This window comes from Pelodiscus sinensis, chromosome 10 (assembly GCF_049634645.1).
Source record: "Pelodiscus sinensis isolate JC-2024 chromosome 10, ASM4963464v1, whole genome shotgun sequence".
NCBI classification, from domain to species: domain Eukaryota; kingdom Metazoa; phylum Chordata; order Testudines; family Trionychidae; genus Pelodiscus; species Pelodiscus sinensis.
The window spans coordinates 33,469,710-33,496,585 of NC_134720.1; the positions used below are offsets into that span (position 1 = coordinate 33,469,710).

Consider the following 26,876-nt stretch of genomic DNA (forward strand, 5'->3'; position numbering starts at 1 on the left):
TCCGATCCTGCTTCCTCCACACCCCCTGTCCCTCCTGCCCCCCCCACAACCATTTCCCACCGACGCCCCCGGACCCGCAGTGTGGCAAGACGGGAGAGGCAGCCAGACTCCCACCCCTGAGCTTTCCTTTCCCTTCCTCCCTTCCCTCCCCTTCCAGCTCCCTCGTCCCAGGTTTCCCCCTCCCCTCTCCCACCCTCATTCCTCCCTTCCACCACCCAGTTCTGTGAAATAAACAGACATTTTTGTTTCAAAAACAGGTGTCTTTATTTGACAGTAGGTAGGGAGGGGAAAGGGGAAGGGGGGTAGGGTGGAAGAAGGCCCCAGTGGGGCATGCAGGGAGAGGTCAGTCCTCCTCCTCCACCAGGAAGCCCTCCCGCAGGGCTTCCCGGATCTGGACGGCCCCCCGCTGGGCTTCCCGGATGGCGGCGGTGCGGGGCTGACCGTAGTGTCCAGCCATGCGGTCAGCCTCAGCCATCCAGACTGGCAGGAAAGCCTCCCGCTTCCGCTCACACAAATTGTGGAGCACACAACATGCTGCCACCATGGGAGGCATGTTGTGCTCGGCCAGGTCCAGACGGGTGAGGAGGCATCGAAAGCGGGCTTTCAGTCGTCCGAAGGCCCCCTCCACCACGATGCGGGCCCTGGTCAGCCTGGCATTGAAGGCCTGGCGGGAGGGATTGAGGTGCCCCGTGTAGGGCTTCATGAGCCAGGGCTCCAGTGGGTAGGCGGCATCCCCCACCAGGCACACGGGCATGTCCACGTCCCCGACCCTGATGTGGCAGTCGGGGAAGAAGGTCCCGGCCTGCAGCTGCTGGCACACGGAGGAGTTGCGGTACACCCGGGCGTCGTGTGCTTTGCCGGACCAGCCCACATTAATGTCCGTGAACTGTCCCCGGTGGTCACACACGGCCTGCAGGATCACGGAGAAGTACCCCTTGCGGTTGACGTACCGGGACGCCTGGTGTTCCGGGGCATGGATGGGGATGTGCGTCCCGTCGACGGCCCCCCCCGCAGTTGGGGAAGCCGAGGGCTCTGAAGCCCCAGATGACGGCGTCCGGGTTGGCGAGGCGGACCACCCTGCGGAGCAGCACCCGGTTGATGGCCTTGACCACCTGCGGAGAGAGACACAGCAAAGCGCTAATCAGTGGGGCGCCCGGGTGGCTGGGAGCGTGCGTGCCCTGGCAGTGCCCCGCGCCCCACTCCCGGAAGCAACCCCCCTGGCAGCGTGTAGTACGGCCGGGACAGCCCGACCCCTCCGGTGCGGGTTGCTTTCGCCTCCTCCCGCCCCCCCTTTGTCCCTGGGGCGGCCCATCCCCTCCTCGCAGCCCCCCTCCCCCCCGGCTCGGTGGCCGACGAGTGCCATACCTGCATGAGCACCGCTCCGACCGTGGATCTCCCCACGCCGAACTGGTTCCCGACGGATCGGTAGCTGTCCGGCGTGGAGAGCTTCCAGAGGGCGATGGCCACCCACTTCTGGAGGGGGATGGCGAGTCTCATGCGAGTGTCCCTTCTGCGCAGGGCAGGGGCGAGCCACTCGCAGAGCTCCAGGAAGGTGTCCCTCCTCATCCTGAAGTTCTGGGTCCACTGTCGGTCCTCCCAGCGCTCCAGGACTATGCGGTCCCACCAGTCGGTGCTGGTGTCCAGACGCCAGATGCGGCGGGGCATGCTGGTGCTGGGGCGCTGCCGGGGCTCCTCCATGGCCCCCAGGGTGGCCAGGCAGAGAGGCAGGGGGCTGACGTTCACCAGGTGGTGCCAGGCAGCCTCGAGCCATTGCTGGCAGGCTTGCAGCAGCAAGTCCAGAACGTGCACCAGAAGGTGCAGGGCGAGCCGTGGCTCCATGTTGCCACCTGCGGCGGCCCCCCCGAAGGGAAGCACCGACACAGACGGGCACAGAGACCAACGCTTTGCTGTCCCTCGGCGAGGTTGGCAAGCAAGCAGGAAAAGCTGAGAACCAGCTGTCCAGGGGGGTCCCTTTAAGCTCGAGCCTCAGATAGCCTCAGACAGCAGCCACACAAAGCAACTACTGACCTGATGCCCTGCCAGAACCGGTTTCAGCTGCCCTTAAATGCCCCCCTGCGTCCAATCAGTGTGGACGCGCTAGTTCGAATTAGCAAAATGCTAATTCAAACTAGTTTTTAGTTCTAGATGCGCTAGTTCAAATTAGCTTCGTTTGAATTAACTAATTCGAACTAAGTTAGTTCGAATTAGCGCTGTAGTGTAGACGTACCCTGAATGTCCAGGGAGATGAAAATGTTCTCCTACTGGGTTTTTGTATGTTGCTTTAGTCTCTGCACCAAAGGATAAATGGTCACAGTCTGGTTTGGCCAATATAGTTTGGAAAAGAGAAGACTGAAAGGGGACATGATAGCGATTTTCAGGTGTCTAAAAGGGTATCACAAGGAGAAGGGAGAAAAATTGTTCTCCTTGGCCTCTGAGGATAGGACAAGAAGCAATGGGCTTAAATTGCAGCAAGGGAAGTTTAGATTGGACATTAGGAAAAACTTCCTGTCAGGGTGGCTAAGCACTGGAATAAATTGTGTAGGGAGGTTGTGACCATCTCTGGAGATATTTAAGATCTGGTTAGACAGACATCTATCAGGAATGATATAGATCATGCTTATTCCTGCCATGAGGGAAGGGGACTGGACTTGAAGATATTTTGAAGTCCCTTCCAGTTCTCGTGTTCTATGATTCCGTGGCAGAGAGGCATTGCTGGTACTTGATGGCATATATCACGTTAGTGGATGTGCAGGTGGATGAATCCCTGATGGTGTGGCTTATGTGGTTAAGTCTTGTGACGGTGTCACTTGTATAGATATGTGAACAGAGCTTGAAATGGGGTTTGTTGCAGGGATAGGTTCCTGGGTTAGTGTTTCTGTGGGCTGTTATGTGGCTGGTGATGAATATTTGCTTCAGGCTGGGGGCCAAGCAACACGTTTTCAGGTTCCTGATTAATGGCATGAAATCAGTAGGCAGGAACAATGGTCTGGATTTAGAGTCTGTATCCGGGTCAATAGTCAGGCTGAAGGGCAAAACTGGAGATAAGGCAGAGTTCAGGCTGAGGATCGGTACTGGGTTTCACAGTTCATCTTGGTGTTCCAGTTTGAATGGGAATAAAGGATGAAATCTGACCCGAGGTCACTGCTGGGAATTCAGGCATAGAGAGCACAAGACGATCATGGCTGCTAACTGGTGATCGGCCTTATTTCATAAACGCTTCCTGTAACTCCTGTTGGATTGCTGTCTGTTGATACCCCCATGTGGCAGGATTTCCTGTGATCTGTGTTTTCAGTGGATCTCGGGAAGGGAGGGCAAGCTGGTTACAGCTATTGTTGGGTTGTATTGTAGAGGACTTTTCTGTGTGGCAATTCTACAGAGCTGGGTTTCAGACCCTATAGGGCCTTATACACATCTTGAATTTCCAAGTCTTTATGATTAACCCATGTAATTAAAAAACAACAACAAAAAACCCTCCAACAACCTGAAAACAAAAACAAAAGCACTTAAGCAGGTTAGGCATTTAACACCTATCCCTTTGAAAATCTCACACTATGTTTAATGATTTTTTTCATTGCAAATTATCAACATGATTCTCTGTGAAACATAGCTCAGTCAGGGGCTACCTTTCAGGCTAGAGTTAGGTGGTTGTTCCCTTTGCACAATGGGTATTTTAGAAGGGAGGGTTTATAATTATCTTCCATCACAGAGCATCCCAAAATCTAGCGTCTCTGTTAGGGTAACAATTGCAACACTCATTTTACTAAAGCAAAAACATTAAGGCACTTACATTATTTAGGGACCTAAAGAGGCAAGTGGGCACCGGGACCCTTTTGAAAATACCACTGAATGGCTATCTGCATCTGTAGGAACTTAATTGCCTTTAAAAATTGTATTCTTAGACCATGATCCAAAGCTGACTGAAGTCAATGGGAGTCTTTCTATTATCTTCAATGGGATATTGATCAGTCTCTCATTTACTTGAGGTCACACAGCAAATCAGTGGTGGAGCTAGAAAACAAGTCCAGGGATCCTCACTCTGTTCCACTCCAGTATTGACTGCCACTACATAAAATATCCTGCTTGTTTGGAAATTTTAGGAGGGGTCAAGGACAAAACAGACTGTTCATACTTTATACTTCCTTACCTCTGGAAGAGTTTGAAATATCACGTGAGCCTTGATACCACATCATTACTTCCCTAACTATCCCGTGTCTGTGGATAATCAGACAACTTGTCTTTCCGGTACTGTTGATTTTTTATAACTTGCACCATAATTAAGTAGTCTAGTAGCACCTTAAAGACTAACAAAACATGTAGATGGTATTATGAGCTTTTGTGGGCGCAACCCACTTCTACAGATGACTGGAGTATTAGACCATCATTAAGGAGCTGATCCAAAGACCATTGTAGTCAATGAGAGTTTTGGTAATGACTGAGCTGTAGCTCAGACCTAAATTAAAAATTGCATGTTTTGCAAGGTTTTATGATTGTAGCATAAAAAGTGTGCATACTAACCAATGATGTTAAAATAAATTGGGTTTAAGTTGATTAACGATCTTGCTTTACAACAAGTTATACTTTTGCTTTTCATCTGAAGTGGGTGTCTTAGGAGAAGGGAAGCATTACCATTTCCTTATTTCATTTGAAGGTCATCATATCTGTCATTACGTTGTAAAAAATGAACTAAAAGACAAACTGCATTTGTTCTGGGAAGGAGCAGGATAAGAATCCATGCTGAATGAAATTTGGTCTTGTATCGACTATATATTTTACAGAATTTGTGTGTGTGTGTCCACCTGTCTGTCTGTAAGTCTGTTAATTCAAGAACTTGTCTAAAACAGTAAGAGCTAGGACCACTAAATATCATAACTTAAAGCAAGGTCAGGGTTTGATTGTGCCAGGACAATGGGATGTACATGGAATGTGATTGCTTCACATCAAATGGAAAAGGAGGGATTTGATAGCAGGGACAGTTATACTCACGAATAACCACAGTAGGGAAGCAAGTATCCCAGCCCTGGGAGCAGCCACTGACCAGTAGTATGGCCCCTGCCACCCTGGGCTGGCCCTGGGGAGCAGCTGTTGGTGAGCAGGCTATGCCTGCCCTTGCCTCAGCTGGCCCTGGGGAGAAGCCAGCAGGCAGACTACATGTTCCCTACTGCCCCCGCTCCAAGCTGGCCCTGGACCCAGACCTGGACAGTGCCAGGTAAGTGTTCTAGCAGGTTTATAAATCCATTGTGACATAAAACACCTACTAGCCTGGATTTCACAGTATTAAAAAAGATGACAATTACAGCATTTTATTATGGAATAATAAGTGCAGCACAATAACTTTTGCTAATGAGAGCAAGGCAGACTTGAACTATGAGGGACTGTCTGATAGTCTAACATTGCCATCTATTGGACAGATAAAACCTAGGTAATTTTGTGTGGACAGAACAGACAGAACATCAAAAGTGATGTTAGGATAATGGCTTTTCATAGATTTTGTTTTTTAAATGTGGGAGAACACATTTCTAGTTACTATGCATTAATTCAGTATTTCAGTTTGTATTTACTATTTCATGTAACCACAAGTTTGTCTGTGTGAATGCATTGTGGCTTTTCCATTAGGTAGAGGAGAGCTATTTCTATATCTCAGTTTTCTGTGGAATATAGAAACCCATATGTTCATTAGCTGCATAGAGGAAAATAGCTTTGGCATATCCAACAGTCAAATATTTGTGACTGGTAATTCCTGTTTTCATTCTACTGGTAAGATTTCATCCTATAATTTCTCATGTATAAATCTCAAGAGACATCATTCAAGAGATTTCTAGGGTAGCATCTGGTCCACATCCATGTGTTGATCCAGCTTAAAAAACTGCTGGGGTAGGTCTGGATCCAGGGGTCTGAATTTGAACATCCCCAAAATCTGGTGGTGATTTAGATGTGAGGTTATAGTTTGGATTCGGTGCTTATTGGTAGATAGACATGATAGCCAGGAAAGAGTTAAGGGGCCCCTGCATCTTGGTATGGCTGGATGGAGTATTTTAAGGAGGAAGCTAAGTATGAGAAGGTCTCAGTCGAAGAGTTTTTCCTTCTTTATCCTGCCTAGCCACCTCCACCCATCTGGTTGAGGCAGGTAAAGCCTCTGCACCATATGACTAGAGCTTTCAGGTAAGTTGTCTATTTTGTGCTGTCCGTGACCTTTGTGATAGTCAGTAAAAAAAAAAAGGGCTTGATCATGTTGTAGTTTTCTCTTCCCTCGCTGGGGGTACACTTGGGATACAGCTTGCTGTAATAAAACCCATAACATGGCTTATTATTTCTTCACATCAGACTGCTGGATCAGTATTGCCAAATCTAGGTGTTCAAAGATTATGAAACATCCCTCCACCTCCATCATCAAATTAGCAAAAACATAATGACATTTAAAAGTAGTACATTTGGAGATATTTTATTTAACTTCTTGTGTCTGAGCATTTAGAACTCACTTTTTAAGCTTTTTCTACAATATGACGACTAGAAACTTACCTTTGCACTGAATGCTGAGAGTCACAGGACTTAGGAGGTGTGGCTTCCCAAAAAACACCAAATATCTCAAAACTCACAATAAAATCCCCAAAGTTGGCAGCATTGATTTCTGTACCAAATCCTTGACACTATATCTTCCTTAGTAAAGAAATACGTTCATAATTTTAATTAAGATCTGGCTTTCCTAATGGAAATTGGCAGGTATATGGAAAGAGAGAGAGAGAGAGAGATCTTTTTGGTATGTGTAATAATTAGGTGAAAACTGATCATATTTGGCTTACTCAATTAACCTAGAATAAGAGTCTTAAATAACATTATCTGCCCTTTACTGATTAATAGGACATTGCTATGTAAGTAATCGCAGTGTTTACTTTTTGTAAACATTGCCTAATTTAAATCCAAAGCCTCTTAAAACTTGGCAGCTATCCACCCGTGTGAGATTTTCTAGGGAACAAATGTATGAAAATTACTACATAACCCAAGTACAATAACAGTTGTATGTAGAGCCTTTCCTTAATGTATAAAATGTAGCAGAAATCTGGATTTAAACAAACCTATACTTAAAAATTTGGGGTGGATGGGGTTTGAGAGGGTAGAGGTTAGAAGGGCAAAACATGGGGAGAATTAATTCCTATTTTTTGTCTTCACTCTCCTACTAAAATGAATTTACTCCATCACTTGCAACTGGCTACACCATATGTAACCTATGTCTATTGATAAGCAGATGTATGCTAGCTCCTTATAGTTATAGTTTTACCCACTCCTCACTAAATTATGGCTTGTATTGGGTTGATTGAGACTATATGATATTAAACCACTTTTTCAAGATCTTTTGTTTTTGATCTTCCTTTTCAGGGCCATTCAATCCTGATTCTTAAGGAACATAATATTTTAGTTTCCTTCATAAATGACTTGTTTCTTTTTCTTTGTATTTCTTTTCTACAAATGCAATCTTGTAATGTAACAAATAGATACCAAATACTTGTGAATAAAAGTTGTCATTGAATTGTTGTTATTGATAGGAAAAAGCATCATGCTATTTTTATTCCCTGTACAATCAAGTAGTGAACAGGCTACTGTTTACCTTGGTTGCAAATATCTTCTGTGGTACAGTGTTGCTTAAAGCAAAAGAGTGCAACATAGTTGTTTGTGCTAAAGGACAGGTGCTTCCTTCAACAGTGTAAAACAAAGGAAAACTAGGTGGTCTAATGTTGCTCTCTAGTGGAATAAATAATGTCTGCAGTGGTCTAAAATGGTATTGTCATGGAAACTGACACTAAAGATGACTCATGCCTCCAGTGTCTGAAGGAAGCCCACCATGTTGAGAAGTGCAAGCTCTACAAGGCCTTTAAACCTTGTACCAGAAAGGAGGTGGGACTTTCACCTGAAGCAGCTCTTTATGGAATCTGCTCTTTGGCTTCAGATGCAGGATCTGGCACCGAATGCTTTGGTGTGCAGCATGCCCCCTTCAGTCCTGGGACCGGCACCAAAGAAGGGACCCTCATGGCACTGACACTCCCTGAAGGCCTCTGCCCAGCGCCACTCTCACTCTCCGGTCTTCCAAAGCAGCAAAGCTTTTGGCATTGATGGGAATGGTACCTTTCACTTCCTCCATGCCTTCCACATTGGCAGGCCCTGGTGGACTTTGGCCCCAAGGCACTGAGGTGCCGAGCTCCTCCCACACATCAAGCCCTATCCTCTTGGATTCTCTGAGGAGTGAGCTATCTGTGATTGGTCTGTATGACACACTGGACACCTCTGAGGCTGCTCAGGGCCGCATCAAAGTGACACAGTTCCTGTCCTGGGACAGAGCCTCTGCCTCCTCCCAACTTTCAGAAGGGAAGCCAGCCATGATGGACCCGCTAGTTTCAGCTCCAGCATCTCCCAACTTGGAATCCCAGTGCGGTCATACAGGGCACTGCCAGTCTGACTCGCAGTGCTGGTCACATTCAAAGCAGTGCTCTTGCAGCTGGTCCCCTCAGAGCCACTCCTGCTTGAGGACATCTCTGGTGACTAGTCCTTGGTTGGGTTTAGGGTCATCCACCCATCTTCATGATCAGCACCAGAGGACCTTGTGGCTACTTGCTACTGGGGGTCCTGGCACTGTTTGAGGTCTGTCTCATCCAGGCATTGTTGGCACAGCAGTTCCTGCTTCTCTCAGCTTCAGCGCTGCTCTTCGGAGTGTAAGGGCTCACCCTGGCACTGTCCCTCAGAGTGGCACTGTGCTTCAGAGTGTGGCCCTTCATCTCAATGCCATTCCTTGGAGTGCACAGTCTTGCTTTGGCACTGGTCTTTGATGCACTATTCTCTGTGCCAGTCCTGCTCGCCATGCCGGTCCCAATCCCGACCCTGTTATCAATCCTGTGTTAGTCCATGTACAATCTAGGACACAGCCTACAGTGATCGTGGTCATATCACCTAGCACCATTTGTGCAGCTTTCACAGAGGTCTTTACCTTCCCACACCAGATCCAACAACTCTGATCAGTGCCTGTGTTACTCTCACTGCAGACTGTCTCGGCCTCAGTCTGGCAGCCACCAGAGCCAGATAAAGCCTTCCTCAGTGCCCAAACAGCCCTTTTGAAGGTGTGCCCAAGGATGGAGTATTGATGCTGCTGGATCCTTCCCTGCCCTTCATCAATCATCTATCCCGTTTTCACCATGCCTGGGCAGCTATTACTTTGGACTGCTGGGTTATTCAGATGATGGAAATGGGCTACGCTGTCCCATTACACTCTGCCCACCCTCCTGCCCTCACTGCCCATCCCTCTTCAGGGATCCCTCGCACAAGCAGCTTCTGTGTCAGGAGGTTCGCACGCTTCTGGCACTAGTGTCGGTAGAGGAGGTTCCTCAGGATTTCAGAGGCAGGGGTTTCTACTCCTGATACTTGCTTTTCTCCAAGGTGAATGGAGGTCTCCCCCCTATCCTGGACCTCTGGGAGCTCCACAAGTTCATGATCAGCCACAAGTTTTGGATGGTCTCCCTGGGCTCCATCATTCCTTCCTTGGATTCAGGACATTGGTATTGCACCTTGACGTAAAGGATGCCTGCTTTGCTATGCATCTGACGAAGTGGGTCTTTGCCCATGAAAGCTTATGCTCCAACACTTCGGTTAGTCTATAAGGTGCCACAGGACTCCTCACCGCTTTTGCAGATTCAGACTAAACCGGCTACCCCTCTGATACTTTGATATTGCTATCAAACCTTCACACAGACAATACCTCCAGTTCCTGGTGGGGCAGTTGCACTTCCAGTTCATGGCCTTCCCTTTTTGGGCTTGCTGTGATGCCCTGGGTGTTTACCAAATGCATTGCGGGATCCAGGGCTATGCATACCTGGATGACTGGCATCTGCCAGGCCATTCTTACCAATAGGTGGAGGTGCATATCATCTTTACCAAGACGACTATTGACAGGTTGGGCCTGTTGCTCAACCCCAGAAAGTTGACTCTCGTTCTCCCACAAAGGATCAAATTCATTGAGGCAGTGCTTGATGCCACCAGGGCATTCCTACTAGAATACCACTTTGTGGCGTTGACTGAGATCTTGAAGTCTCTTTCCAACTTTCCAGTCATCATAGCCAGAACATGCAACAAGCTCCTGGGTAACACGGCAGTGTGAATATACATGGGCCCTTTCACGAGTCTCCGCCTGCGGCCCCTCCAGTCTTGGCTGGCATCAACATACTGCCCAAGATGGAACAGCATCAACATAGTAATCATAATGCTGCAACATATCATTCACACCCTCTAGTAGTGGCTAGACCCACGGTTGGTGATGGTTGGTGTTCCCTTTCATACCCCACAGTCCACATTGTCTCTGGTCACAGACATGTCTGCTTTGAGTTGGGGGTCTCACCTAGGGGATCTTGCCACCCAAGTGCTGTGGTTGGCAGAAGAGTTGTCCCTTTATATCAACATATGCAAGCTTTGAGCTTTCCATCATGCATGTCTTACCTTTCTCCCTTCCTTTGGGGTCAGTGTGTGACAGTCATGATGGACAATATGATCACTATTTACTATATCAACAAACAGGGCGGAGCTTGGTTGTCCCCTCCTTTGTGCTGAAGCCCTTCATGTGTGCATAGCCCACTCTATTCACCTGGAAATGTTGTATCTCCGAGGGGTCCGGAACTAGCTGGAGGATTGCCTCAGCTGCCATTTTCTTGCTCACGAGTGGTTGGTCCAGCTGGACATTCTCCACACTTTCCCTGTTTTGCAGATATAAGGATTTCCCCAGCTCGACCTCTTCATTACGTGGGACAATCAGAAATGCCCACAATTCTGCTCATTCCAAGGCCTCAGTCCTGGGTCTTTAGTGGATGCATTCTTGATTTTAGGGTGGACCAACCTGCTATACACCATTCCCCTATTTCTGCTGGTCCATAAAGTGCTACTCAAGCTCTGCAGAGACAGGGCAAACATTATCCTTATGGTCCTGGCCTGGGCCCATCAGCACTGGCACCCACCCTTCTTGGAATTGTTGGTACAACTGTCCATTCTACTTCCTCTGCTCCTGGACTTTACCACGGCCGCCTTCGCCACCCGGACCTACACTCTCTCCATCTCATGGCATGGTGGCTCCATAGCTGAATCTCGTGGAGCAGGTTTGCTCTGAGTAGGTCCATCAGTTCCTTCTCAGCAGTAGAAAGCCTTCTACAAGGTTCCCATATCTGGATAAGTGCACTTCTGTTGGTGTCTCCAGCATAACCTGAAACTCTTGTCAGTCTCTATCCCTCAGGTGCTGGAATAACTGGTATCTCTGAAGCACCAGGGCCTAGTTACTTTCTTGCCGAAAGTTCAGCTATTTTGGCTTTCCACCTAGGGGAGAACAGTTGTTCCATCTTCGTGAGCCCTCTGGTTGGGCATGGATAGGCTCCACTTGCTGGTCTAGCACCTGGTACCAGCTTGGAATCTCAACTTGGTCCTCTTGTTGCACATGGGTCCCTGCTTCAAGCCCTTAGCCATGTGTTTGCTGCTTTACCTTTCATGGAAGGTGGTTTTCCTGCTTGCCATCATCTCCACCGGAAGGATGTTGGAGGTCAGCGCTCTTATGTTGAAACCTTCATAGACTATTTTCCACAAGAACAAGATCTAACTTCACCTACACCCGGCTTTACTCCCAAAATTCATCTCCAGCTTCTACAAAGGCAAGGACATTTTCTTTCCCACCTTTTCCCCAGAGCTCACAGGAACAAAGACTGCACTCGTTCAATATCAGGAAAGCTCTCATCTGCTACATTGACAGGATAAGACCCTTGCATAAATCCACTGAAAACTCATGGCAGTTGTGGAATGGATGAGGGGGCTGCCAGTCTCATAACAGCACATCTCCTCCTGAATTACAGCATGCATCTGCAGATGTTATCATCTTACTAAGGTTTCCCTGCTGCCTCTGATGGTGCATTCTATGTGGGTGTAGGTTTCTTAGACCAATTTCCTGGCTCATGTTCCTCTCAGGAAATCTGTAGAGCTGCAGCATGGTTCTTGATGCATACTTTCACGTCATACTACATCATTGTGCAACAGTCTAGACATGGTGTGGCCTTTGATGCTGCAGTACTTGAGTGAACAATGCATTGACTCTGACCCCTCTTCCTGGAGAAGGCTTGTGAATCATCTAACTTGGAATAGATATGAGCAAGCACTTGAAGAAGAAAACACAGTTACCTTTGTAACTGTTCTTTGAGATGTGTTACTCATATCTATTCCATACCCACCCTCTTTCCCCACTGTTGGAGTAGCCGGCAAGAAGGAACTGAGGGGCGATTGGGTTGGCAGGGTCATAAATGATGTGCTGAACCATCACCATTCCAGGGGGTGGAGCTAGGATAAAACTCCAATGGGTAGCAGCTTCTGGCAGCCGTGTGCACAGCACCGCACACACTAGACTTGGAACAGATATAGCAACAGATCTTGAAGGACAACAGTTACAAAGATGAGTCACCATTTTATTTCTGCAGTCAGATGGGAAATGAAGTGCCCCGTCTATGACTCCCTCCTCATTTCCTTCCCTAGCATGCATCCTGAACTGTGTGGAGTCCTCCATAGCATCTGAAGAAGTGAGGTCTCTAATGCAGAGGTGATTTGAAGGGGGCATTTTTGTAATATTTTTATGACCCTATGCATACCTCAGTTTCCCCTACATTAATAATGTTACCCAGTGGATAAAAAGAACTGTTTGCTCTTGGGGCAGGCTAAGAGACATAGGGACGAATAATATTTTTTAAGCCACTGTCAGAGTCTTAGCTCACATAAATCAGCATATGTATAATGCCATGCTGGTTTAACAAGCTGAATATCAATCTGTCCCAGTGTCTGTCTCTATTGGATTTATACAACTGTAAGCTGATTAAAATATTTCCGTTAATATTTTTATAACAGATATATCTTGTCCAAATTTGACCTAATAGGTCCTTTAAGCTCTAAAGTTTTCTTTTAAGTAATTTTCTAACATTGGTCGATTTTATTGAAGTCTTTATTCAGGCAAAATTACTATTTTTTTGTGAGACCTATTCCTGATTCAGGATTTGGCCTTTTTTCCTTTAAACAGTTAAATGCATTTTCCATCTGCTTTTGTGTAGAGGATGGTTGTCTATTATTCCCCCTAAATAACAGGTATTGGATGTAATAATAGGTTTTGAGTTCTGAGGTATTATTTTATACATCAAAAGAGAAATTGTGAGGAAAAAATTTAATTTATGAGGACATGATGATGAACCATTGCCTTTTGTAACCTTTCCCGCAGATTGTTATTTATAATGGAGAAGTACTAATCTTCCTGCGTGTCTTTAATTATTTTACTGCATACATGGTCTTTGTTCTTCGTTTTGGTATTTAAGTCTGTTAATTCAATTTAGGTTTTCAGTTTTGTGGATGCTGAAAAAGCCTATGTATCTGTAGCTTTTCTCTCAGGTAAGAAGCTTGCAGTGAATTTGACTGGGTGGCTTTACTACTCTTTTTTTCTACAGTTCAACATTTTATGAGATCTCTATTTCTTCTTCATCCATGTGAAGAGCTCCCATTAATATCAATGGGGGGAACTATGTATGCTCTGTCTTAATCCTTTTAGCTTCAGTGGGAACTTTCATGGCATATGGACTGATCAGTGCATACACCTTATGATTAAAAGACCTTTATCACAGCCATAAAGGCTAGAAATATAATTTTTGAATGTGGGAGATTAGATGCTGCAGATTAGGTGCTGACATTCACCGAGGAGAGTTTTCTCATCTTCAGAGTCGAGTGGATTTTTCAAGCCATGGGATTGTTAGTCCCTAGGGGTGTGTCTGGGCTAGGCTGAAAGGTGTCTTTTAAAAACATATTTAACAGCATAGCGTGGACAGTGCAATTGCTAGGGTTCATCTTTACCAGTTAATACATATTAAATACAACTTGTCCTGTGACTACACCAAGATTTTAAAATGCATGAGCATGCTAATTAAAAAGGTTATATCCAGATAGATATATTTTTAAAACAAACTGCCATGTTTACTTTTTGTTGTGTGTGTGTGTGTCAACCCCTCAGCCCCCCCCGTGGCCATGTAGGATGGGATCTCCCCCGTACTAAAGACCAGGGCACGCTGTCCGGGGTTTAATCTAGGCCTCTGTTCGCTCGGGTGTGAGTCTACCTATGCAGTCAGGCAAAACCCTTGGCGCGGTAGCCCGTTATCACCTGAGGGCCACTCGTACCTTTTGCCTACCGGCAAATCAAGGATCACGTCTCTGCAGCCCCTTGGGGTGAAGTCCCGGTGACTCCAAGCCATGGCCCGCCTAGTCTCTTTCTTGAGTTGGGCTACACCAGAAAATAGTCTAGTTCAGTTTGTGGTGGGGTAGGAGAACTTGGGCTCTCCCTCTCAACTGAGCTCCAGCCCAGGATCCTGAAGGGTAGGACGCCTTCGCACTACCTGAGTGGTAGGATGTCGGTCGGTAACTCACTCACCACTGATAGCTTTCTCTTGCATTTAGCTTTGGGAAGAGAAGAGGATAGACATTTGGGGAGGCAAATTGGATTAATCATTGGAGGCAGTCAGGTCTAGCAGTTAGAGCATGGGACTGAGTCTAGCAGTTCTAATCATGAGTCTGACAATGGCTTGCTGTGTGACCTGGAATATGTTACTCTGCCTCTCTGTTCTTTATTTGTCTTAGTTTCCACATCTGTAAAATGGGGTTAATAAAACTTGTCACATTTACGTCACAGGAGAGTTGTGAAATTCAATTTGTTAACTTCTGTGAAGTACTTTGAGATCTTTGAATGGAAAATGCTTTATCATTACTAAGGCTATGTCTACCCTGGCAATTGTATGACAAAACTTTTGTTGTTTGGAGGTACTAAACCGTCCTCTTACCTGCAAAACAAATGTCTTACCACAAAAAGTGCTGGTGGGAGCGCTCTCCTGCTGACAAGGCAAACACTTGTCATTGGGAGAGAAAATATGTTGTCAGCAAAAGAGCCAACAAACAGCAGCTACCCTGCCTGAATTTTAGCGACATGGCTGTCTCTACACAGCCTTGTCGCTAAAAGCTGCATAGTGTAGACCATGGTTTCCCAAACTGGGGGGTGTGAAGAAATTCCAGGGGGGGCATGAGGTGACCCAGCCTCCCCCCCCCATTAAGTTTTGCTGCCCTGTTCAGTTCCTTTTTTCCTCTTTCTTTTTTTGCTCAACAAGTTTTGCTGCTATTTGGGGCTGGAGGGGGGGCCGTGAGGGTTTTTCAAAAATCAAAAAGGGGGGCATGATGCCAAAAAGTTTGGGAATCACTAGTGTAGACAAAGTCTATGTATTTTTATTTTGAGCCTTGGTTACCTGTGGTTATCTATGCACCCCATTTTGGTTCTACCCACAAAAGCTCCCAGGAAGCTGAAGAGACCCAAACTTCCAAACTTGAAAGAAGCTCCAAGATATTTCTGTAACCTGGACACATTCATTGCTTCTGGATTGGGGAGTAGAGGAGAGCAGTGGTCTCAAACCAGTTCTAATGTTCTATGATTTTCTGTCTTTGTGTGTATTAACTAGGTAAAACAGTGCTGCGTGAAGACTGCTACATACAGTTCTTCACAACACTAGCACTTTTACCCCTCTCTCCCTTTCACCTGTGTGTGGTTTCCTTTCTTTTTGCCTCCTTATAATACACAAAAAACGTGTACATTTTGGCCTTTATGCTCCCATATTGAGTCCTACATAACTGGGGGCCATGGCAGGACTCAGTAGTGAAAGTTGCTTCACTGAAATACACTCAGACATTGTATAACAAACTGTCATTCTAATTACTTTATGTTTAGATTAATGCAAGCGTATGCGTGGTTATCCATTCAGACCTCTCTCTTGTAAGAGCATGGCTGTAGTTTGGTTATTTTATTTTACAGCTTGCTTTCTGACTGTTGCCGGAATGATTTCTACACTCCTGATGCAGACGCTGCTGTGCAGCGTCTGGTGTCCTGTGGTATCTACAACGATCTTCAGTCTAGCTCCCAACCAGTTAGTCACAATGGATGCCCTCAATGGTGCTGCTGAAACTGAAGATCCGAAACAAGCTTCTACTGTTCCCCGTGATCCAGACCTGGGGATAACTGAAACTGATCCAGTCACAGATGGTAGAACTCAAGTAAGTTCCCAGCGTGCTGTAACATCCCCAGCAACCTCTCTCTTTAACAATGAGGCAGGTGGAGTGGAAAATAACATTAACCTTCAAGAGCCGAAGCCCACTTCAATTGGCCCTAAACAACCAGTCATTTCAGAAGTATTTACCACCACAAACACTGAGAACACTTTTTCGGTAACAGATGATCCTAGAGGAAAGGAGGAAAATGATACCATTTTAATCCCCTTACTTAGTTCTAACGAAAGCTTTGTATTTGATGATCATTTTGCTTCTTTCTCCATCAATACACCAAAGGAAAACAGGAATGCAGCAGAAAAACACTGCTTCTGTGACAGCCCTGGACAAAAGGGAGAACAGGGTGAAAAAGGGTATCCAGGTAATTTTATCACTTAATCCCTTTGGTCAGCTACATCTTTCAAATGAGCTCAATTAATGTATTTCTTAGGTAAAAGCAGATGCATTGATATCATGCTGAGCAACCACAAATCTGGATTCTATGCGCAATTCTAAATTGGACAAATTGTTTATGAACTAACCATGAACGTGCATGAAACTATAGAATATAAACAAAACAAAACTCACCTTGTCCTATTGTGCTTAGTCACTATATCACATGTCACACGTGTTGTGTGCTAATTTGTTATTCTTTCTGTATCTGTACCACTTTGGGAAAAGCAGAAAACCATCCTGACTGAACTGGTCTTTTTATGCCACAACTCACCATGTTACTGATCACACAGGGGTGTGTGTATGTTAGTTTACAGCACACCTAGAATTGTTAATGGTAGCTAAGGAAAGTGTAACCCTTCCTAGAAGTTTATGAGATACAGCATGATGAGTCATAAAGTCTCATTTGGAATTATTGCTGTCTGGTGCGTAAATAAACACACTTTACTGCTACTTTAAATATCTATTTAGGAACTCTCCAAGAAAAGAGCTCTTGATTCAATAGACTGAAATGTCTAGCATGAAGAGCTTTTAGTTTTTTGCAAACAAATATTTAGGAAGTTATTAAACTAGTTTTTGGACATGTCTGTCTACAGTAAAAGCTCTGTTATCCAGCACATTAGGCAAATATGGGGTTAACTGAAGATATTCTAGTTAGATGGAATACCATATTTGAAAGAATGAGACTACATAGGATGACCATATTTCCTATGCACGATACAGGACATCTGGTAAAATTACTCATTCAAGCATAATCAATGCAATCAATAAGAACTATGCAGTACCAATGTTCAAATTAACATCAATTCGACTGAGCCCTTGTGAAAAAAAAAGATACTGCATAACTGGAGATTTTTTTAAATATATCTTTTTATCTTTATGGTTTGAATGGGGAGAAATCACACACACACACAGACAGACAGACGGACAGATGAGGGTGACTAACCAACCTGAACCAAACCTCTCTGTCCAATGCTTTCTACCCTTCATGCCTGGCTGGGCCCGGGGATTGACCCACCTCTCCTGGTACCTGGTGCTATGTCTTCTCGAGGTAACACATGGAGGCATGCAGGGTCACAGGGCTCCCGATTTCCATAAGGGTTCACACCAGAGTGTGGCCAGCAGCAGCCTTTCAACACTGTGCAGAACGAAAAGAATGGGAGCTGCTTCCAACTGCAGGAGGGTGAGGGTGGTTGGAAGGGATGACTTGGACCATGTATTGGTGTGGTCATCTCTTCCCTCACCCTTCACTCCCCTGTGGCTGGAAGCAGCTTGTGCCTTGCTGCCTGCACAGTGTCAAAAGACAGCTAATACCTCCAAGATGTTGCTGGCCACTGACATAACCCAGCCACCTCCTGTTCCCTAGCCATTGTGTGGGCAGGAAGGACTTAAGCCCTAAGTACACCAGGGTTCAGATAATCTGTCTTCAGGGGGTTCAGCAAACCCATCCAGAGACGTAGCTGAGCAGAGGAGGGTGCTAGGGCACAGAGCACCTCTGTACGCCCTCAGGGCAGGACCTAGGGTGAAGGCAGCATTTGAAAAAGGTTCTATGCCTTTGCCTGGGGGACTGCTGCAGAGCCTGCAAGGTTGGGGTGCAAACAGGATGGAAATAGCTTCCTTCCGACCAACCTAGAACTTAGCTTGAGGGGTGGAGAAGCTTCCCTATGCCAGCACTATGTGGGACTTTTGCGCATGCAGGACTTAGCTTCTCCACATCAGCAACCTGGGTTATAGGGTCTTGTGCTTTCCCAGTTGCCAGCCCTGCCAGAGGCAGTGGGGGAAGAAAGAAGTCTGCTATTGGTGAGCTGAATGAACCAACCAGTTCGTCCTCTGCATAGTTCCAGGAGTGAGACACACCCTGCTGGGGAGATATTGAGGAGCAGAGAGGCTGGAGAATTGAACGGGCACAGCAGGGGGAAGCTAGTGAGAGGGGAAGCACGTAAAGGATTGATGGGTGGGCAGCAGGCTGACACATAACCCATCAGGGCCAGCTCACATTCACCACCCACCATAGCAAGCAGCCAGTGCTGGCAGGAAACAGGGGGTGGGGTGAGAGCTTGATGGCCAAGAGCCCTCATGCAGTAGAGACTGCACTCATAGACCAGCAGTGGGAGTGGCCAGACCTGCACACTGCAGCTTAGCCTGACCACAAGCCTTGCATTCCCACACCCATCATCAGCTGCTGGAACCCCCACTCACTTCTGGTGGGTGGGCAGCTAGTAAGCAAAGATATAGTCAGCAATAGGGCCCACAAGTCCTCATGGAAGGGGAGAGATGAAAAATATGGGACAATTGGCCTACTTTTGAAAAAAAAGAAGGGACACCTGTGGGGAGGCTTACATATAAGACTGTCTCTTTAAAACTGAGATATCTGGTCATTCTAAGAATACCATAAAATGAGAAAAGTATAAAATAGTATGCAGGTACTCACCAATCCCATAGTAGTACTGTACTGCAGAGTGGTTTAGTTTCTTGAAGCACTGAGGTACATACAGATCATTTTCTGTACAGTAGGATGTTTTGTGCCATTACATATCACTATGGCCAGCAGATTGTATACACTAAAAATTACAAATCACTAAAAATACACTGTGATAGAAATGTAGCTGTGTTAGTCTGGGGTAGCTGAATCAAAATGCAGGACAATGTAGCACTTTAAAGACTAACAAGATGGTTTATTAGATGATGAGCTTTCGTGGGCCAGACCCACTTCCTCAGATCAAATAGTGGAAGAAAATAGTCACAACCATATATACCAAAGGATACAATTTAAAAAAAATGAACATATTGTCCTTTTCATATGTGTTCATTGTTTTAAATTGTATCCTTTGGTATATATGGTTGTGACTATTTTCTTCCACTATTTGATCTGAGGAAGTGGGTCTGGCCCATGAAAGCTCATCATCTAATAAACCATCTTGTTAGTCTTTAAAGTGCTACATTGTCCTGCATTTTGCTAAAAATACACTAACACTAAAACCATACAGAACATAATTTAACCGTTCTATGATTCAGAAGGTACTTCAGGATCTTGCAGTGCCTCAGGGTCACCATTAACAACATCAATCATCATTGTAGATGTGGAAGTTGTAGGAGGTTAGGCTGAATCTGTGATGATCCTGAGACACACCTTGGAAGCTGCTTTTTTTGAATAAATCACTGATTTCACCTTGCTTAATTGTTTGTCGTCTGCATATTTTGCATAAAAGTAGAGTGTAGAATATGCAGTTGCATAACATGCTGGGTTGTGTACTAGTCCCAGTTACTAAATTGAAGATTTGTATTGGGAGATATCAGAAATATTGGTTAATTGAGTTTTCTAGCTAATTAAGTGTGGGATAAAGGAGCTTTTACTGTATGAACATTTTCACTTGTAATGAATTCACAGGAGCAACTAAAGAGCTATTAAGCAAATTTGAAAAAAATAGGCACAATACAGGATAATATCTGGTTATATTCTTTTATATCAGTGCTGTTTCTATAGTGGTTCTATTCTCTCCTTGATATAGAAATTACAATAGCACAAAAATGAGGATTTATCCTTATTGCAACTAACAAGAAATGCTTTGGAATTATTTTTAAAGATTACTCCACACGAACAATACCAGCAATTGCAGCTCCTGGTGGCTGTGGATTACTGTTCCTGGACAATGGGAGCGGAGGGAAGTGGCATGGACTAGGACACTGCTTCCCACAGCTCCCATTGGCTGGAACAGTGAGCCATGGCCAATGGCAGCTGCATTTACCAGTAACCCCAGAGGCACATGTAAATATAGCAGAGGGGGCCTGCCAGTGGCTAACCCTGGCAGACCAGATCCAGACTATGGGCTGGTCTAGAATGAAATCCTATATAGGTCATTAAAGCCTGAAAATGATTCTAGAATGGAATTGCTGACCATCTTTATTTGTCTAGCTCTTCAAGTATGTGTTCTTTTTAGGTGGCATGATGACCACTCCTAAATGCCAATATATAGTGGTACATTAATGTATCAGACTAGAGATGGCTCCAAACCACACTTCTGGATTCAGCACTCTTAAATTCTGGAGAAGTTTGGATCCAGATTTGAACTTTGATCCCTGTCTAAATTGCATAATTTAAAATTAGTCTTCAGAACCTTTAAAAACCACATATATGTGCTTTTAAAATTATGCCCTTCATTTAACAATTTTTTTTGTATTTTTTTAAAGGCGAGGTAATGTACAAATAAATAGCATGAGGTGATAAGACTTTTCATTTTTTTTAAATATTAGTCTATTGTAAAAAAAATCATATGGGAAATATTTTACATAGGAAACTTACAGTTTCGCTTTTTATAATCACACAGGCTACGTCTAGACTGGCATGATTTTCCGCAAATGCTTTTAATGGAAAAGTTTTCCGTTAAAAGCATTTGCGGAAAAGAGCGTCTAGATTGGCATGGACGCTTTTCTGCAAAAGCACTTTTTGTGGAAAAGCGTACGTGCCAATCTAGACGCGCTTTTCCGCAAAAAAGCCCGGATCGCGAAAATGGCTATCGGGGCTTTTTTGTGCAAAACAAATCTGAGCTGCCTACACTGGTCCTTTTGCGCAAAAGTTTTGTGCAAAAGGACTTTTGCCTGAATGGGAGCAGCATAGTATTTCCGCAAGAAGCACTGATTTCAGACAGTAGGAAGTCAGTGTTCTTGCAGAAATTCAAGCAGCCAGTGTAGACAGCTGGCAGTGTAGACAGCTGGCCAGTCTAGACACAGCCACCCAGTATAGAATGACCATTATGAAATACAAATGTCAAGTGAACATTCTGATATGTGTTATTTTATGTTTGTGTGAGATATTTCACACTTGACAGATGGTAATATCTGAAATACAGCTGTTTTCCTTGTAGGTAACCCAGGGAAGAAAGGAGTACAAGGGCCCTTGGGAAAAACTGGACAACAAAGACTAAAAGGAGAAAAGAGTAATCAAGGACCCAAAGGTCATCTAGGTAAACCAGAGCTGCCTGGTCAGAAAGGAGAACAAGGTGGGTTTGCTTCCTGTCCAAACATGAATAATGGTGATAAAGGTGATGCTGGAAGCACTGGTCGTAGAGGTCCTCGGGGTTTTAAGGGAGACAAAGGGGAGTGTGGAAAATTGGGTCTTAAAGATGAGGTTGGACTGAGTAGGAGTCCAGGGCTATGTCTAGACTGCAGGCTTCTTTCGAAAGAGGCTCTTTCGAAAGCATCTTTCGAAAGATCGCGTCTAGACTGCAGGCGGAACTTTCGAAAGAGAAATCCACTTTTTCGAAAGAGAGCACCCAGCGAGTCTGGATGCTCTCTTTCGAAGACGGCCTCTTTACATTGAAGAACGCCTTCTTTCGAAAGAGAAACTTTCGAAAGAAGGCGTTCTTCCTCGTAAATTGAGGTTTACCGCCATCGAAAGAAAAGCCGCGTTCTTTCGAAATAATTTCGAAAGAACGTGGCTTGAGTCTGGACGCAGGGGAAGTTTTTTCGGGAAAAGGCTACTTTTCCCGAAAAAACCCCTGAGTCTGGACACGGCCCAGGAGAAAAGGGGAATGGAGGGGAAAGAGGGCAAACAGGTAAGAGGGGACCAAAGGGGATATGCAGGGTCACCAGGAATCCAAGGGGTTCCAGGTCCTAAAAGAGATCCTGGAAAAATGGGTCATCCTGGAAAACATGGGCCATCTGGAGTTCCAGGACGAAAAGGAGAAAAAGGACAAAAGGGAGACTGCAAAGAAAGTGACATCACAGCTTTCTCCGTAGGTCCTCAGAAAAGAAACAGCTCTCCACTACCAGGGTCTCCAGTGAGATTTGATAAAACTTTCCTTAATGAAAATAAAGCATATAATGTTGAGTCAGGTATGTTTGTAGCCAGCACTGGAGGTATCTACTCTTTTAGTTAGCACATGAGTATTTCCAGCAAATCACTGAGGGGTGCACTTTTCCACAATGATAAAATAATTCCGCAAATGTCGAGTGTAAGACCCGTTAAACAAGCTGCATATAATGTCTGCCAGGTTTCTGGATCTATATTTATCCATCTTAATGAAGATGATAAAGTTTGGCTCCAGATTTTGAACACATCTCAAAATGGTCTGATAGCTGATGAAACCACTGATTCTGTTTTTTCAGGTTTTCTGTTATTCTCTGACTAGAACATTTCAAAATCATATAAAATACTGTAGATGTGGTTCCTGCAGAATTTACATGCAGGATTTGGGAACATTCAGCTCTCTGCACAACCAGGCACATATGACTGTCTGATTACTGACTGTGTCAACTCAGATCACAAAGATAAATTGCTCTTGTTTGTACTATGTTACATATTTATACATTTTACTCATCTTCATTTAACTTCTAATTCTGTTTATGGAATCTATGAATGGGTGTAATTTCTTCTGTGTACCTGAGCAAAGGCATTGTTATCACTATTGTGAGTTGTTTATGTAGCACCAAAATATGTCCTGTGTATTTTATAGACATTTAAAAGCACTGATCCCTGACCTAATACTTTTACCATCACAGAATCTAGGATCAAATTCTTAAAAGGTAATCAACTATAATACGGACAGGAGTGGGAGAAAAAATGTAATGAGAATTGGTCCAAATGAGCATTTTTTCTAATTATTTTTTTAGCAGAAATTTTTCATTTCTGTCAAAATGTTTTGTTTTTCAACGAGAGAAAATATTTTTGTAACATTGCCTCTGGAAAACGGTGTACAAAAGGGAAAAGAGTGGGCAGGAGGGCAGAAAAAAATAGAAAATGCTTCAGTTTGTAAAAAATAACATTGGATTTTTGTAAAAAAAAAATGAATACATCATTGTGGGAAATTTTGAAAAAAAATTCAAAATTTTCTGCAGAAAACATTTAACCACCCAGTTTTACCATTAACATCTTTTTGTGTTTTGTTTCTTATTTCATCACTTATTTTCTTTTCAATTTTTTATCCTGCTGGATGTAATTGTTTCTTAACATTTGTCCATTTAATATTCATTTTATTTAATTTGTTTTAACAAATATCTTGGCCAATTTTCTACAGTAAAAAAAATGGTCTGGTAGCACTTTATAGACTAACAAAACATGTAGATGGCATAGCCCACTTCTTCAGATGACCGGAGTTATGAGTTTGGGACGTGTACACCTGAAATAAATAGGAGAGAGGAAGGGGAGGGGGGAGGGAAGAAAAACAGAAGAGGGTGGGAGACAGAGCATCAGTAAGTATCTGAAGATTGGATAGTTAAACCGAAGCAGATAAAAATCAAAGTCAATAGATAGAGTCCCTTCCTGACAAACTGTTCAAATATGTTTTAAAAATGCCATCCAGAGGCCTAATCTTGCCAACAGCTGCACTTCTGCATAGTGGTTAGTGCTGCGAATAGCTGGGATATTTACATTCCCTGCCCCAGGAAGCAACTTTCATGATCTTTCCTCTGAGCCCTAAACACAGCAATTACCTCCATGAGTCTCCAAAAAGGAGTTAGGTGTGTGGTTGCCGTGAAGAAAGAACATCCAGAATCCTTGCACAAATTTGCCCATCTCCAAACATCCCTGAAAAAAATCTACCTGTGGAGGCAAAGGAGAATGCTAGGGGTTCCCCTCTTTATTTCTTTCTTCCTGTTTGCAAATTGAAGGGGTGGACAGCTTACATTTCAGGGCTCACAAAGAGCAGTTTTTGCCTTTAGGCTTGCGTTTCCTTGCTTTTATTAAAAAAAAAAAAAAAAAAAAAAAAAACTGATCCGGATTTCTTGATGCACTAAAAACTCTTCAGGGCTGGAAGGACTGGAGAGTGGCCTTAATGTTATTTACTTAGGCATAACCTTGTGTACATTATTTGATCTTTATTTGGCTGTGCAAATAAACAATAATTTGAATTATTTTGTTCTGCCTGGGATTCTTACTGAGCCACACAACTGTCTTAAAAAAAAAGAGAGAGATTTCTTTTCATACTAGGCAAAATAAGAAAGTTATTCATTTCTTGTTTTGCTGTAGTCTTAGTTTCCTTCACAAAGGGTCCTTTACTGGAATATTTGCAATTAAACAGAAGTGAGTTGAGATTTTTTTCAAAGATGAATAGGTGATTCAACCACAAAACTCCACTCATTTAAATAGGAATTGTGTGCCTACATCTCCTAGTCAGTTTTGAAAATCTCAACTTATCACTGTGGATATTTATGATACTAGTAATGTCTGTGGGTATGTACTTTAAGGCATTCGATGGCCTGCATGCTTCATTTATATCAATTAAATTTTCATTCTAAATTACATTAATAACCAAAGTGATGTAAGTGAAGTTAAAACATTAATTTACATGCTCAGCCTACAAGATCTCCAAATTATGCCTAAAATTCAGTAATTAGTGTTTAGTCAGAAAACAAAGACACATTATGAGTTTTGCATCTAATCAGTTGCTGTTGGTAATGTGAAGTTGACTGATTAAATCTCCCATTTACCTACCTACCTAAAATTGTCACAGAACCAAGTAATAATCTTTCAGCTCCTGCATTTCAAGTCATTTAGCAAATACCAACAAGAGATTTGAAGCTGTCTTTTCCCAAAGATAATGCTCTAACCTTAACATGGACAAACATGGCATTGAACTGGAAGCCAGGAAAGAGTGCCTTTGGTGAATACACATGCAGCATTGTAAGTGGCAATAATCTTATTGAAAAAGATGCACTGTTGAATGAGTTATTTTGCTTCTGAAGGGTTCTGATTTGAAACCAACATGAGGATTTTATTACTATTAGTTTGATAGCTGTTTCCTCATGTGTAACTCCCAGTGAACAGATGAGACAAGTTCTCCAGTTTAGGCGCAATGCTGCTGTTTTCTACTCATGTAAGCAGTCCCATTGGTACACATCCACAAAGGAATTTAGGTGCCTAAACCCCAAATTTAGGCATTGGTGAGATCTGCAAAACCTATGCTCTGCTGCTGCATAATCATGTTGGTGCCTTCACTCACTTGGTGCCTGTGTTTTTGTGATAAAAATTCCCTAGATGTCTACTTTCTGCCTCTGGGCATGCACACAGTGCCTCATTTAAACATCTGGATGCCTCTCTCACATCTAAGCCCCAGCATGATCATCAGAACAGGCGAAGATATCTTGCCTTGGGTCTGATCTGGTAAAGGATACTTTGACCACATCTAACGGATCAGGGCCCATCTAAAATCCAAGTGTTGGTGATTGATCTGAGCCATTGATATTACTGGGCCTACTTGTAAGAATAACAATTGGAAGATCTAGTCCATGATAATTCACAGAATAGAAATCAACTGGTGCAAATTTTTAAAAATGTAATCCGATGGCAGCTGAGGCTTCAATAGACCAAGTAATCTCTCATGACCCTTGTCACAAGCACAGCCTTACATAATAACATGTAAAAGGCTCTGAAAGATCTTATTGCTACACTATTATACATGTTACAATACTGAGTTGTTAAATAATGGAAACAATTATAACTCCTGCCTCCTTTAAACACTGACACCATAAGGATATTTGAACTAAGTGGTGAAAAAAGGAAGCAGAAAGAAATGAATCATCAGCTGAACCTAACCCTTTCCAAGATATTTAAAATACACGAGTAACTTTGGTAGCATTCAAGAAACAATTAAATTTTTTGACCCAAATACTCATTGTAATTGTAATGCAGTTGATAAAACAAATGCACACAATTTCATTTCAAATTACAAGTGCAAATTACCCTTTTTGTACCAACACTGCATTTTTGTATCTGTTATATTTTATTTGTCTCCCATTTGTAGAATGGGAGAATATTAATTTAAGTAATTTTCTTCCTTAATCCAGGAAATTTATCATTGTGGTTAATGAGAAGTACTTTGCAAAACTGCCTCATTTTCTTGGTTTTCATGTTATTTTTGGCCCTTCAATACAGAAGAATAAAATAGAGTGCAATTAAAAGAAGGTTAAAATGTAAAACACATTAAATAGAAATTACAAACCTTCCAGAGGTCATTGTATCTCATTCTGCCAAGGGCTGAGCCCTTACTGCCTGTTGGCTTTTATGAGCACTGAGAGTGCTCAGCAATTTTAAGGAGGTGTGTGGGAGTTAGCAGGATCAGGCACATAGTATGTTGTCAATCCTCTTCCTGTTCACTGCTGTCCAGAAGCAGAACAAGAGTCTAGAAACTTAATAGCAAAAAAGTTGTATGTAAAGATTGCAAATCTGCCAAATCCAGGCTAATTTTTGCTCTGTTATACAGGCGTAAGTCAGTTACTTTCAAAAGCATTTAAGCAGAATCACTCTGGATTTACATTGGTATGTCTACACTAGCCCCCTAGTTCGAACTAGGGAGGCTAATGTAGGCATTCGAAGTTGCAAA

At 43.8% G+C, this 26,876-nt stretch overlaps 1 protein-coding gene across 4 annotated transcripts in view; it reads left to right on the forward strand.

Annotated features, from left to right (window-relative positions):
* The window catches only part of OTOL1 (otolin 1), a 124,194-nt gene that overhangs the window by 76,884 nt on the left and 20,434 nt on the right, over positions 1 to 26,876 (forward strand). For all 4 annotated transcript variants that reach the window (XM_075937856.1, XM_075937859.1, XM_075937857.1 and 1 more), the window contains 3 exons: positions 15,878 to 16,116; positions 16,408 to 16,489; positions 21,423 to 21,557. In XM_075937856.1, coding sequence (XP_075793971.1) covers positions 15,878 to 16,116; positions 16,408 to 16,489; positions 21,423 to 21,557 — 456 coding nt within the window. The remainder of the gene's footprint in view (positions 1 to 15,877; positions 16,117 to 16,407; positions 16,490 to 21,422; positions 21,558 to 26,876) is intronic.